This window comes from Papio anubis, chromosome 18 (genome assembly GCF_008728515.1).
Source record: "Papio anubis isolate 15944 chromosome 18, Panubis1.0, whole genome shotgun sequence".
NCBI classification, from domain to species: Eukaryota; Metazoa; Chordata; class Mammalia; order Primates; family Cercopithecidae; genus Papio; species Papio anubis.
The window spans coordinates 16,402,793-16,417,602 of NC_044993.1; the positions used below are offsets into that span (position 1 = coordinate 16,402,793).

Consider the following 14,810-nt stretch of genomic DNA (forward strand, 5'->3'; position numbering starts at 1 on the left):
GCACTTCTGACCTACAGAACAATAAGATAAAAAATGTGTAATACTTTAAGCTTCTAAATTTGAGGTAATTTGTTGTGAGAACAATAAGAAACGAACACAGGAATTCCTATTGTCTGTCTTCAAGTTCACTGATTCTTTTCCTCTGTTCCCTCTGTGTTGTTGAGCCCATCCATTGAGTTCTAAATTTGTTTATTTATCTTCAATTCCAGAATTTCCATTTGCTTCTTCTCTACATCTTCTTTCTTTGCTGAGACATACTATTTTAAAATTTTTCCAGGCATGCCTATAATTGCTCATTGAAACATTTTCAGATAATTCTAACACCGCTGTCATCTCAGTGTTGTCATCTAGCATTTATCTATTCTCCTTCAGTTTGAATTCTTCCTGGTTCTTGGTATGATGAGTGATTTTCACTTGAAACCTGGACATTTTGGGTGCTATGCTATGACACTTGCGATCTGATTTAAATCTGGTTGAGCTGGCTTTCTTTTGACACTATCCTGGCTGGGGAAGGTAGTGCACTGCCTTGCTACTGCCAGGTGGGGGCAGTAGTCCAGATTCCCCACTCAGACTCATCATTCCTGCTGGGCAGGGGTGGGTGTCCCAGCTCTCCACTAGTCCTCAACTGATACCTTCCTGGTGGGGACGGGTGAGTGCCTGTTACTGTTCTGCTGATGCTATGGGAGATGGAGGGGTCCTCTGACACCATTCCAGCAGCGGACGGGGGAATGTCTCATTTCCACTAGGTTGGGGTGGACGTCATGGTTTCCCATGTGGTATCTCCACAAACAGCACTGGAGGTGGTGGGGGATGCTTGTTACCACCCATGGGAATGAAAGTCTTGGCTTCCTATTTGACCTTCTCTGATGCCACCCTGGCAAGGGGGTGGGGCACCTCATGACAGCTTGGAAAGGGTGGAGTCTAATATCTCTATTCGGCCTTTGCTAGCAGAGGTGGTGTGGGACCAGATATTTTTCTCTGGTGTTTGGCTGGAGTAGAACAGTTATTATCCAGAAGTTTTCTGTCTTACTAGGGGCAACCTAGGAAGGCAGAAAGAAAGTAGGAGTAGGCTTCTGTTGGGGCTTGCTTTTTGTCTGTGTCTGTTGATGTTTTAGGGTTGTTGGCTGCTTCAGCACCCAGTCTGGGAGATATGAGGCAAAAATAAAACTTGGGAACTCACCACCTTGATCTTCCTTGGGTCCCAAGGACCCTGGGGCTGGTCTGGTTTCTTCTCTCTACCTTTCAGAGTCTGAAGTCTGTCTGTTTTATACACAATGCCCAGGGTTTTTAGTTGTACTTAGTTGGGAAGAATAGGGAAAAGTACATCTAGCTGATCTTACCAGAAACAGCAAGCCTCAAATCTCCTTTTGTTTAAGCCTGTTTGAATGGGCTTCTCTTTCTTATAAACAAATTATTCTTGATTAAAATACATTTTGTGAAGAGTAGAAACAATTTTAAGGCAATGGCAAGCCAATGAAGGTTTTAAAGCAAAAGAGGATATCCAAATTAATGGCTATAACATCTTAGTTTAAAATGCAAGTGATATTTCAGTATAATTATTTCATATTCCTGCCATGATGGATTCAAATCCTATTATCCTAGGGAGGTATTTGGTGTCAAGAGCTAATTGGGAGTTGGCTTTACTGGGTATCTGTATGAACAGGGAAAAAGACACGCACCTGGCCTGTGGTGGTGATTTCTCTCTGAATCGTGTCAGAGAACTTGGCTGCTCTGGAAGGGCCAGTTTTGTAGAAGCTCACACTTTCTCGGGATCTTGCATGTCTGACGTGGCTGGCTCTGATTAAAGAAGCAAGAATATAACCTTAGGTTGTGGGGTGGGGGGTAACATTAGATACCACCTGTCTGTTTTCCTGCAAGGTCCCTTCTCCTAGGAATGGGGGAAGGGGCCTGTCTTTGCCCAAGAGGACATTGGAGTGGCATAGTTAGCTAGGTAATCACTGACCAAACTCATTTAACAATTGTAAGGAAACTAGGCGGTAATTATACTTATTAAATATGATTTATAGGGACACTGAAAATTACTGCAAGAAGATAGTAATTTTTAAATGCCTACTTGAGTTCACTGGAAAGCAGTCTGTAGAAAATTACTTGTGGATGTCAAATGTTTTACTTAATCTCATTTTAAAAAGTGAAATGGCAAATAAATTAAGTTCTTCTGTATCTTCACATTTGTAGTCGTGATGTTTTTAAGGTTTAGTATAAGCAGTAGTTCAAATATAGGTCTTGGTAATTGTTCACTTGCCTTGAAACTAGTTTATCCAATAATTAGTTTGCCTAGAGACCAGTTCACCTAAAATATTCAAACGTATCTGAAATGCATCTTAAACTTTTGAGAATTTTATATATTTAAGCATTCACTTGCTTAATGACCAGAACACCTGAAGTTCAACCCCCTTTCGTGTGTTTTGCATGAACTTGTGCATGCTAAAATAAAAAATAAATAAAAAACAATGCAAAGCAAAACAGAATTAAGTTATAATTGTTATAGACATTAAATTGTTATAAAACAAATTGTAAAAAAATTCGGTTGAAATTAAATGAGGAAGAAAGAGACTTTACACAATTTAACTCTGCACTTTAAAAAATGTTCAAACTTTGTCAAAACAGAAAAGAATAGCTACAGAAATATAAAACAACTACAAACAATGTAAAGCCATATATCCTATTTAAAAGAATTAACTAGAAAGTCAAAATTAAATCAGAAGTGTCTCAGGAATCAGTAAAAACCCTCTTAATTTGCCCAAAAAGAGTATGTTAGCCCAATGGAAGCCAAAAGCACTCAAAAGACCAATTGTTTTGGGTGAATTGATTGACAGCCTCCTTTTGAAGAACATGGAGTTTTGCTGTTGGGACAACTATGAAGGTAGCTTTGTGATGGTGTCTGCATGGGCAGAAGGCAGTAATAGTAACAGGCAGTAACAATAACAGCCCCTGGTAGGCTGAAGGCATCACCGCACTTGCTCTCTTCCACGCTTCCAAGGCAGCCCCGCCATGAAGCACTGCTATGATTTCTTTTGACTGAGCTTGCTGTGATAATAATTTCTTGGCGTTGTACGGAATGACACATAGGACAATGATCTAATAAGTCCTTTATCACACCAGAAGCACCAGGACAACAGACAAAATTCCAGGCAGAAGACTGTTTGTTCAACTAAAATTTATGATATATTCTATAGGAAATCTGTGAAACCTGGAGTCAAAAGATGTGGGCTCACACCAAGATCTACTGGTAATTCCGTGTATAATATCTTTTAAAAATTTTTTATTTTTTATTTTTTTGAGATGGGGTCTTACTTTGTCACCCAGGCTGGAGTGCAGTGGTGCGATCTCGGCTCACTGCAACCTCCGCTTCCCAGGTTCAAGCGATTCTCCTGCCTCAGCCTCAGAGTAGCTGGGATTACAGGCATGCGCCACCACACCTGGCTAATTTTTGTATTGTTAGTAGAGATGGGGTTTCACCACACTGGCCAGGCTGGTCTCGAACTCCTGACCTCAGATGATCTGCCCGCCTTGGCCTCCCAAAGTGCTGGGATTACAGGTGTGAGCCACCGCAGCCAGGTTTTGTGCATAATCTAAATGAGCCATTTCTAAATCTTACAGACCTCACTCACAAAAGGGGATTGGATGAATTTAAGTAAGATATAGGAAAGCTCTTTATAAAATATAAAGCACAAATTAAAGAGGGAATGCAGTGAGTTAAGTAAATATTTGTCTTACGCTTTCTTTTGATGAATGGGGCTCTCCCCTGTCAGCTTATAAAGGGCAAACTTGAAGTCAGTAACACCTTGATTTTCTATGGTGAAGGTGGTGCTTTTACGAGCGCCACAGATCAAAGCTCCAAAGTTGATGACAGAGGAGGGGGTGATGTTGTATTTGGAATATACTGCATTCACGGAAAACTTAATTGGGATGCTGGCAATGATCTCACCTCCTTCTGAAATATTGGGCTCAATAATCTAGAAAGGGAAGAAGAATGAGCAAGTCAGCCACTGCTGTAGCTACAGAATTCTTATTATTATCTACCCCGTTCCCTATTTTCATCATTGACATGAAGCCATGTTATTTCACTGTCTTTGTATTATTGCATCAATAATGATATTAGCAAACACTAAAACGGAGCTTACTGTGTACCAGCCAAGGCTCAACATAGCCAAATTTTCCTCCTGTTTTCAACTCCCTGCTCATCCTTTGCACTTGATGATGGGACTCAGCTTCCCTGCCTTTGATGCTCCCTGAAGACTTGGGGGCACATTTCCTCTCTGGCTCTAATTCTGATGACTTTGCCTGCTAGTTAGAACAGAACCCCGGTGTATCCTATCCGGTTGCCACCCAGCCCTCCCCTTTTCTTCCTGGAGCATGGATTAGATCATGTATCCTTCTTTGCAACGGGAGTCCCATGATCCTGCCATTGAGGCAGTCCCTCCCTTTGGAGCTCTCTTACCTGACAGCGCAGAACAGGCTGGTGCTCGATCTTCACTTCCTTTTTTGCACGGAAGAAAACTTGGACATTTGTGGGTTTTTCTGTTGGGGTCAGTGAACCTTTTCTGGGTTGGACTGAGATCATGGAATTTATATTAGGTGTTGAAATCCCTATAGAGTCCACGGAAAAGCTGAAAGACAAGAATAAAAAGTCAGCCTAAGTCATTATGCTGGGAACTCAAGATCCAAGAGAGGAGACTCTACATGGTTGAGTGCCTGCTGTGTCTCCAACCCTGTTTAACCACTATGTCCGGCAGAGTCCACTGTGCTTTGTACGCTGTGATCGCCTCTCCTTAGCCAGGATTGATAAGGTCAGGAATTAATGCTCAAGGCAAAGACAGCCATACTGTATCCCATGGTCAAGAGAGGCCATTGCAGGAGATCTCTGTCCAACAGGGACACTGGATACTGAAAAAGGACCAACTAAATTAATTCTCTCTTTCTCTGTTTGTGTGTCTGGCTTTCAGTACATGCAGAGCAAACAGTGACACAGAAACCAGGGAACCTGGAGAGAGAGAGCAGGGAGTGGGCAGGGGCCCTGCAACAGAGGTACTAGGGAAGGAAGCCCATGGCCTACTGGAGGTGAGGCAAGAACCACAGGAAGAAGCTGGCTCATGAGACTGACAGAGGGACTGGCGTAGGCTCAAGGTGTATCCCACCTAGGCAGAGGTGGGATACCCGGAGTTGCTGTGGGGCTCTGAATGTCACCCCCATGCTCCAGGAGACCCTGGTTGCCCAATTACTTGCACCCCTGTGCTTCCTTACTTCCCTGCACATTCTTTAAACAAACCCTCTATCACCTGTTCCAACCTGAGAGTGACTCCATTCCATGCAACCTCAAAGAGCACAGCTAATGCCCCTGTCTTAATCTAAAAGAAAACTCACCAACAGGCAAGATTCCACTTAGCACTAATTCCAAAGTGACAGGGGAAAAGTCTATTTGTCAATTGTGAATTCTTGGGGAAGGAGAACCTTCCAAGGAATGAAAAGTGTGGGCACTGCCATGAAGGGCTGTGTGGCCCTGTCTGAGGGGTGTTTCCCTCCTCCTCCCCTGTGCCACCCTTTCCTTGCTGAGGAACCTCCCTGATTTCGTGTTTCTTCTTTTTTTCTTTTTCTTTTCTTTCCTTTTTTTTTTTTTTTTTTCTTTTTTTGAGACAGGGTCTTACTCTGTTGCTGAGGCTGGAGTGCAGTGGCATGATCATGGCTCACTGCAGACTTGACCTTTCTGGGCTCAAGTGATCCTCCCATCCCAGTCTCCCAAGTAGCTGGGACTACAAGTGATACGACCACCATGCCCAGCTAACTTTTTTTGTATTTTGTAGAGGCAGGGGGGTCTCGCCATTTTGCTCAGGCTGGTCTCGAACTCCTGGGTCCAAGCAATCTGCCCACCTTGGCCTCCCACAGTGCTGGGATTACAGGCATGAGCCATCACACCCAGCCTCTTTGTTTCCTTTTTAATCTCAGGGGATGAGCACAAGCTGGAGCTCTACTCCACCAAGTCACTATTTGGATTGTATAATATCACGGTTCTCAGAATGTAATGAAAAAGGAAAGGCCTTTCTTCACATGAAATCTGCTGATTTTCTTTATCTCCTTGTAAAGCAGATAAGAGCTGGCAGAAGGCAGGACAGCTTGAGGCCAGGTCACCCATCTCCAGTCTCTCCCTCCACCCCGGGACCTCTTCTCACCCCTAGAATCTCCCCCTCCCAGCCTCTTCCCCATGTCTCTTCCTCCACTCCCAGACACCCACAGTTCCAACTGGCTAGGTACATCCAGGCCACTTAAAGGCCCCTGTTAAGCTGCAGAGTTGAGAGCAATGTGAAAATCTCTGCTCCCTTAGCAGGTGGAATTCCATTCATCTGAAGCCAAGGGAGGCAAAAAAACCAGAGACGGTTCTTATGATTTCCTTGACTGACTGATAAGAAAAGTTTCCCAGACCACATTCCTCCCAACGGTGGACCTGATGGCCACAAACCCCATGGGATTCAGGTTACCTGAATGTGATCTCGTATTTCCCTACATTCCTCCCCACGGTGGACTTGATGGCCTTACACCCGATGGGATTCCAGTTACCTGAATGCGATCTCATATTTCCCACGGTTCTTCAATTGCAGGGGCTGCTTCACCTCCTCTGTGACCCTGACAATCCCAAAATCCAGGCCCCCTTCAGCTCCTGCAGAGACCAGGGGCCAGGGCAGACAGGGGTGAGCGGGCATGAGAGTGGGAAGCAGGGGAAGTGCCTGTTGAAGTTCACGTGGAAAATGCATGGTGACAGTTTTAGAGAATTTGTTTTCTGAAAGTACTATGGTTAGAAAAGCCTCTTATAATTGAGTCTGGGCAAACAAACAACAGATGCTGCTCTTGATGCACTCTACAGGGCTGGTCCCTCTGGATTCCATCCATCCTAGAATTATTGTCTTTCACGTCTACCATCAGCTAAAACTTTCAGTATTTAAAAAAGTCTTGCATAAAGTTGGGATATTACACATACATTTATGTTGCTTTACTTAGCATTAACATCATAAGCATTTCCCCCAAATAATTAAAAACTCCCCATAGGTGTGGTCTTAGTGGCTGCATAATATCCCATGATATAGCAGTTCTGTAATTCATGATATTATTCCTATAATACTATTATTTCATTATTGATGGGCATTTAGGTTATTTCCAACTCTTCATTGTTATAAAAATGCTGCAATAAAAGATCTTTGTACATGAGACTCATGACATCTAAACTAATACGTGGCTCTAACATTCTGTGAGTTTTGATGAAGAGACCTCATGGGGAAAGGAGGGAAATGGAGAGCTGTAGGCTAAAGGGAGAGCTGAAACTCGGGTGTTAGGGCAGTGTGGGGACAGATACCAGCCTCACCCCCATCCCCCAATCCCTGGAATCTGTGAATATGCTGTCTTACATGGCAGAGGGGAGTTCAAGAAGCAGGTGGAATCAATTCACTGACCTACAAATACAGAGATTAATTTGGAGTATCTTGGTCAGCTCAATATAATCACAAGGGGGCTTAAGAACAAAAGAAGAAGGCAGGGTGGGAGAACCAGAGAAAAGGCAACATGAGAAGGAGTTGGCCCAACCTTGCTGTCTTTAAAGGTGGAGGAAGGGGACCACGTGGGTGGCCTCTAGGAGTTGGAAATGGTATGGAAATGGATTCTCCCCCAGAGCTTCCAGAAGGGACAGCAGCCCTGCTGACACCTTGATTTTAGCCCAGTGAGACCCATTTTGCACTTGTGACTTCCAGAACTGTAGGGTAATACGTTTGTGTTGTTTTAAGCCAGAAAGCTTATGGTGACATTTTATGGCAGTGATAGAAAACTAATACAGGAAAGAGGAGAGGTGTTTACTATCAAATGACTGCTCTGAAAAGAGCTCTGCAAATTTTACATCCATGACCACCCGCTTTCTATCTCTGGTTGGAGAAATTACGATTTGTAGTCATGTTGCTAATATCACTCTGGGGCTCACATTATTATTTATTAAAATTGCCCCATTCCCAATCTGACAATTGCATAAAGTTGGGATATTACACATACATTTATGTTGTTTTACTGACAACACACTAGCCTTTCTCTACCCAGAAATACACTATACAAAAGACCCAATTTCCAAACACCCTTTTCTTGAAGGGCCCAACAGACCTTTGGGGAAGGTGATGTCCAAGGCGATGTCATATGCCTCTGCAAAGACCATGATATTTTCAATCTGAACAACACCAAGAAGATTTTCTGCATCTAAAACCTGGCAGAGTAAGAGAAATTCTTCAGTAAAAGCAAGACCTGTAGGCACTTGGAGTCTGAAACATGTAACATCCTAAAGGGGATATGGCAGGGAACGTTTTTGAAATGTAGTCCCCTGTAGGTATTTTATGTCTACCAAGCATTTGGCAGGATTTGTGCTCCTCTTAACACTCTCTGGGGAATGCTGGTATAAAGAATACAAGAATGGGGAAAAGGGACTGACTTTTCTTATTGTTGCTACATTACTGAAGTTTGGGCTTGGCGTAGACATTACAGGAAAGTGGTTTTCTTTTTTGAGACAGGCTCTCACTCTGTTACCCAGACTGGAGTACAGTGGCACAATCTTGGCTCACGGCAGCCTCGACCTCCCAGGCTCAAGCCATCCTCCCATCTCAGCCTCCCAAGTAGCTGGGACTACAGGAGTGCACCATTGTGCTTGGCTAATTTTTGTATTTTTTTGTAGAGATAGGGTTTCATCATGTTGCCCAGGCTGGTCTTGAACTCCTGGACTCAATCCATCCTCCTGTCTCAGCCTCCAAAAGTGTTGGGATTTGTGAGCCATCATGCCCGACTGTTTTTTTTTTTTTTTTAAACTTCTAAATCAAATGAACCTGGTGGGCATTGCCCTGACAGTTGAAACGGAAAACCTTTATGCTCCAAGTCATCCTTGCTCTACTCATTTTATAAATTTGAATCATTCTGTTCTTTGTTTGTGGCTCGACCTGTGGGGAAAGTGCTAGACTTTTCATAGAAAGCAAGTGTTTAATGTTTGGAAATATCAAATGTTTTATTTCTGTGAATATCCTGGGGATTGGGACCCCTCTGGTGTCATGCTTGTGGGGGGTCCCTCCCTCATTATTCTCTGGCACCTCTGAACTGCTGCAGCTGTCAGCCTGACCTGATTGTTGACTCCTTTTTCCTCTTCTTTATATATACATATATTTTATTTCGATAGCTTTTGGGGGTACAAATGGTTACACTGACAACCCACAGAATGGGAGAAAATATTTACAAACTATACATCTGACAAAGGACTAATATCCAGAATACACAAGGAACTCAATCAAATCAGCAAAAAATCCCCAAATAATCCTATCAAAACGTGGGTAAATGACAGGAACCAACTGTTGCCTCTTGAGGCTAACTAGGAGGCAGTAAAGGGTCCATCTGTCCAGGAAAAGAGCTGGTGGGCAGTGGGGAAAGCTCTCCTGGGTCTGCTCTGGGGAGTCCACCTCTGTCTCTGCTCCAGTTTAAAGCCCAAGCCCCCGACTCCCAATTGCATGGGCTTTGGGTGCCAGGAGAAAATTTGCAGCTGTCACCAGACTCAAGTTTTAATTCAGAATTTCTATCTTCTCTTTCATTAGATGCTTGCCAATGTTTCTCGGAGCAAACTGGACCGACTTGAGTTTCGCCTTCTTTCTCTGACTGCTTGCCCTCTGACAGATGACAAGATGGGCTGACAGGATTTATGCAGCGCCTCTCTCCTTAGGGATGCCAAGTGCATGGAGCCTTCTATTTCTTGACTTCCCCAGGGTGGGTCGGAGGCAGTGGGGAGATTGAATTTTGAATTGAGGAAAATAGGAAGGACAATTGAAGGTGATACAGATGAAATAAAACAAATTCACCAAGTGCTTTCCAAAGGGACTGGAGATGAAGGCATTTCCTTCTGTGGATGTGGAAGTGAATATAAGTTCACTTTGGGGGGCTCAACGGAGGTCCATGCTGCTTTGTTCAGAGCCCTAATCAGGCTGCTGTTTGGCTGGGACACACAGAGATGGTCACAACAGTTGGGAAAATACAAAAACGTGGCCAGGTGCAGTGGCTCACGCCTGTAATCCCAGCACTTTGGGAGGACAAGGTGGGCAGATCGCTTGAGCTCAGGAGTTTGGTACCTGCCTGGGCAACATGGTAAGACCTCATCTCTACAAAAATTACAAAAATTAGCTGGGTGTGGTGGTGCACGCCTGTGGTCCCAGCTACTCAGGAGGCTGAGGTGGGAGGATTGCTTGAATCCAGGAGGTGGAAGTTGCAGTGAGCCGAGATTGCACCACTGCACTCCAGCCTAAGCAGCAGAGTGAGACCCTGTGTCAAGAAAAATAAAACAAAATAATAATAAAAACAAAAACCTTTCTGTACCAGTTGGTAAGCAACTGTCATGATGACCTTTCCAATATTCCCTTGCTGCCTGCCTCCTGTGCATCCCCACCACAGGAACCCCTGGACTCCCCATGATCCAGCAACTAAAGGACGAAGCTGGCACAGCTGGGGGACTTCAGGCCCTACACCAGCCAGGGGTCTGGGTACCTGGTTCAGAGGTCTGTGCCTGTGCAGAGACTGGTGCTAAAAGCATTGACCAGAACCTCTGGGCTTCTACACATTCATGGAGTGAATGCATCTATCAATATCTGTTTTCAGCCCTTTCAGTGAAGGGCTGCCATTGATAAGGGAAAAGAGTTTAGATCCACTGGGTGGCCCCAAAAGGTAGAAACATGATTCATGCATGTAATTGACAGGGAGAATTCTGAGCTCCACCCAAAGAAGAATTGACAGACCTGTTTAAAGGGAGAACAGGCTGCTTGAAGAGGTAGTGGTAAATTTTGTATTCCGGGAAGCATTCAAAGAGAAGCTGGGATGATCCCTTGAATGTCGAAGAATCAGTTTAAGTACTTTTTTTTTTTTTTTTTTTTTGTTGAGACAGAGTCTTGCTTTCTTGCCCAGGCTGGAGTGCAGTGGTGCGATCTTGGCTCACTGCAACCTCCACCTCCAAGGTTCAAGTGATTCTCCTGCCTCAGCCTCCCGAGTAGCCGGGGTTAAAGGTGTGTGCCACCACATCCAGCTAATTTTTGTATTTTTAGTAGAGATGCAGTTTCACCATGTTGGCCAGGCTGGTCTCACACTCCTGACCTCAAGTGATCCACCCACCTCGGCCTCCCAAAATGATGGGATTACAGGCCTGAGCCACTGTGCCCGGCCTAGTTCAAGTATTAAAACTCAATGGCATTCATTCATTCATTCATTCATTTGTTCATTCATCAGGTTCTACTGAGTGCCTACTTCATCCAATCCCATGCTAGACACTGGGAATACGATGGTATGGGGGGTTGAACAGTGGTTCCTCCAAAAAGTGTGTCTACTTCTTAACTCCTGCGAGCCTATGAATATGACCTTATTTGGAAGAAAGGGTATGTGTGGATTTAATTAAGTCAAAGATCTAGAGATGAGATCGTCTTAGATTATCTGAGTGTGCCATTGATATATATTCTTATAAGAGATGGAAGAGAAGACACAGACAGAAGAGGTGTTGTAATAACGGAGGCAGAGACTGGAGTGATGCAGCCAGAAGCTGAGAACACGTGCAGGAGACCCCAGAAGCCAAAGGGGAGAGAGAGGAAGCGTTCTTCCCTGGAGCCTTCCGAGAGATCATGGCCCTGCCAGCACCTTGATTTTGGACAACGGTGAGAGGGGAATGTCTGTTTTTTCACATCAGCCAGTGTATGGTAATTTGTTATAGTAGCCCTGGGGAACTAAGACAGATGTTAAGTCAGGTGAGATCCTGCCCTGATGCAGTTCATATAAGAAAGTAAAGGAAGAAGCAGGATAATGTTAGGAAGAGGGGGTGGGTTATTGCACATAAGGGGGATTCTCTCAAAGGGATGGTGAGAGAAGCCCAGTTGAAACACCAGTGTTCGGGGGCCCTAAAGCAGGAGCCTAAGGGCAGATTCCCAGCAGTTGCGGCAAGGTCAGGGGCTTGAGCCAAGAAAGAGCCAAGACAGTGCATGGGAGCCAATGAGTGAGGGTGAGGGTGGAGCAAGTTGTGATGTGGAGGCAGGCATTGCCTCAGAGGCAGGTGAGGACCTCGGGCTTTATTCCTACTGCAGTGGGAAGCCAGTAGAGTGCATTAGGAGGGGGTATAACCTGTCTGAATGACATTGTAAAGATCCCTCTGGACACTGTGGGGAATGTCAACAGGGAAGTCAGTTAGGACACCTCTGAAGAAGTCCAGGTGAGAGAAGCTGCAGGCGGCCTGGACAAGGTGGTGGCAACAGCGGGGAGAAAGAAGTGGATGGGAAAGACACATTGGGAGGCACCATGCCTGTAATCCCAGCACTTTGAGAGGCTGAGGCGCAAGGATCACTTGAGGTCAGGAATTTGAGGCCAGCCTGGCCAACACGGTGAAACCCCGTCTCTACTAAAAATACAAAAAGTTAGCTGGGTGTAGTGGCGCGTGCCTGTAGTCCCAGCTACGCAGGAGGCTGAGGCAGGAGAATTGCTTGAACCCTGGACGTGGAGGTTGCAGTGAGCCGAGATCGCGCCACTGCACTCCAGCCAGGATGACAGAGCGAGACTCCATCTCAAAAAAAAAAAAAAAAAAAAAAAAAAAAAAAGATACACTGGGAGGTAAAATTAACAACCTTTGTTGGAGGCCTGCGTTGGAAGGGAGGCCATTAAGAAAAGGGGGAAATTAAGGCTGATCCCCAGGTGTCTGCTGGGGGCAACAGGGTGGAGGGTGACATTTACCCAGATAGGAATCTGATAGGTGACTGGGTTTAGGTGTGTGAAATCAGGACTCTGATGCTTACCTAGGTACAGAAACTCCATTTGCTCATTTGTTCATTCATTCTTTCATTCATTTATTTGTTCCTTCCTTCCACATTGATTGCTCTGTTCCTGGCACTGGGAAATCAGCCATAAGCAATATTGCCTCTATGGAGCCTGCAGTTGTGTGCACAGCAAGATATTGTGGACTGGGGATATCGAAAGGGGATCAGATGGGAGCATGTAACAGGGAGACCTCTCTCTGTGTGTGTGTGTGTGTGTGTGTGTGTGCGTGTGTGTGTGTCTGCGTATGTGCTTTGATAACCAAGTCTGTGGAGGTGTGAAGCCTCACCTCCAACCGAATAGCCTTCTTGACATTGACGGGCTTGGTGGGTTGAAAGTACAGGTGCAGGCCATACTCAGCCTCGGGGGGGATGGTCCCCTGCATCATGGATGCGGTGAAATCATCACCCAAGTGCTCGAGGCTGGTGATCCGCCAGGCCACAGGCAGGAGCGTGACATTGCGGAGAAGAACTACCCTGGATTCCAGTCTGCAGAGACAAAAGGAAGTTGAAATTCCATTTCAAATTTTGTAGTTGCACATTTTTTTTCTTTTTAACTTTCATTTTAGGTTCAGGGGTTCATGTGCAGGTTTATTGTATAGGTAAACTTGTGTCACAGGGGTTTGCTGTACAGATTATTTCATCACCCAGGTACTAAGCCTAGTACCCGACAGTTATTTTTTCTCCTCTTCTCCCTCCTCCCACCCTTCACCCTCAAGTGTCTGTTGTTCCCCTCTTTGTGCCCACTGGTTCTCATCACTTAGCTCCCACTTGTAAGTGAGAACATGCGGTATTTGGTTTTCGGTTCCTGCATTAGTTTGCTAAGGACAATGGCCATATCCTTAGCATGTAATTTTTTTTCTTTTTCTTTTCTTTTTCTTTTGGAGACAGAGTCTTGCTCTGTTGCCTAGGCTGGAGTGCAGTGGTACAGTCTCGGCTCACTGCAACCTCTGCCTCCCAGGCTCAAGCAATTCTCCTGCCTCCGCCTCCTGAGGAGCTGGGATTACAGGCGCCTGCCACCACGCCCAGTAATTTTTGTATTTTTAGTAGAGACGGGGTTTCACCATGTTAGCCAGGCTGGTCTTGAACTCCTGACCTCGTGGTCTGCCTGTCTTGGCCTCTCAAAGTGCTGGGATTACAGGTGTGAGCCACTGCACCCGGCCAAGCATATGATTTTTAAAAATCGTAGTTTCTCTTTCATGTGTGGGTGTTGAACAACATTTCTTAAACCTTTTTTTGAATTGTTTTATTTAGGTCTACCATATTTTCAATTTGTGTTTCATTGAAAACAAAATTCACATATAAGCAGACCCACCCAGTTCAAACCTGCATTGTTCAAAGGTCAACTGTATTTTCCTTTAGCACATTAAAAATGCCATTCTCTTGTCTTCCAGCTTCCTTTGTTACTGATGAGGAGTCAGTCATATTGCATTTCATTTTCTCCTGGCTGTTTCCAAGATTTTCTCTTAATTTCTGCTTTTAAGTAGTTGGACTAAACTTTGACTTAATGTGGGTTTCTTTCTTGGTTATTAATCTATTAAACAAAATAGGTGGAGTTGATATTATTAACCCCAGATGACCTATGAAAAACCTGAACCGTCCAGGCGTGGTGGCTCAGCCTGTAATCCCAGCACTTTGGGAGGTTGGGGCAGGTGAATTGCCTGAGCTCAGGAGTTGAGACCAGCCTGGGCAACATGGCGAAACCCTGTCTCTACTAAAAATAAAAAAACACAAAAAATTAGCTGGGTGTGGTGGTGCATGCCCACCCATAATCCCAGCTACTTAGGAGGCTGAGGCAGGAGAATTGCTTGAATCCGGGAGGCAGAGGTTGCAGTAAGCCGAGATCGTACCACTGTACTCCAGCCTGAGTGACTGAGGGAGACTCTGTCTTGAAACGAAATAAAACAAAAAAATCCCTGAAGCTTATAGAGGTTAATTGATGGCCCCAAAGTCACAAATTTA

At 44.8% G+C, this 14,810-nt stretch overlaps 1 protein-coding gene across 4 annotated transcripts in view; it reads right to left on the reverse strand.

Annotated features, from left to right (window-relative positions):
* HYDIN (HYDIN axonemal central pair apparatus protein) overlaps positions 1 to 14,810 on the reverse strand; it is a 415,044-nt gene that overhangs the window by 79,060 nt on the left and 321,174 nt on the right. For 3 of the 4 annotated variants that reach the window (XM_021932150.2, XM_021932149.2, XM_021932148.2), the window contains exons 53-58: positions 13,139 to 13,337; positions 8,152 to 8,251; positions 6,574 to 6,673; positions 4,463 to 4,631; positions 3,739 to 3,977; positions 1,680 to 1,797 (exon numbers count right to left, since the gene is read on the reverse strand). In XM_021932150.2, coding sequence (XP_021787842.2) covers positions 1,680 to 1,797; positions 3,739 to 3,977; positions 4,463 to 4,631; positions 6,574 to 6,673; positions 8,152 to 8,251; positions 13,139 to 13,337 — 925 coding nt within the window. Of the gene's footprint in view, positions 1 to 1,678; positions 1,798 to 3,738; positions 3,978 to 4,462; positions 4,632 to 6,573; positions 6,674 to 8,151; positions 8,252 to 13,138; positions 13,338 to 14,810 lie in introns of those variants that run through there. The other variant, XR_004179730.1, reaches the window with a different exon arrangement.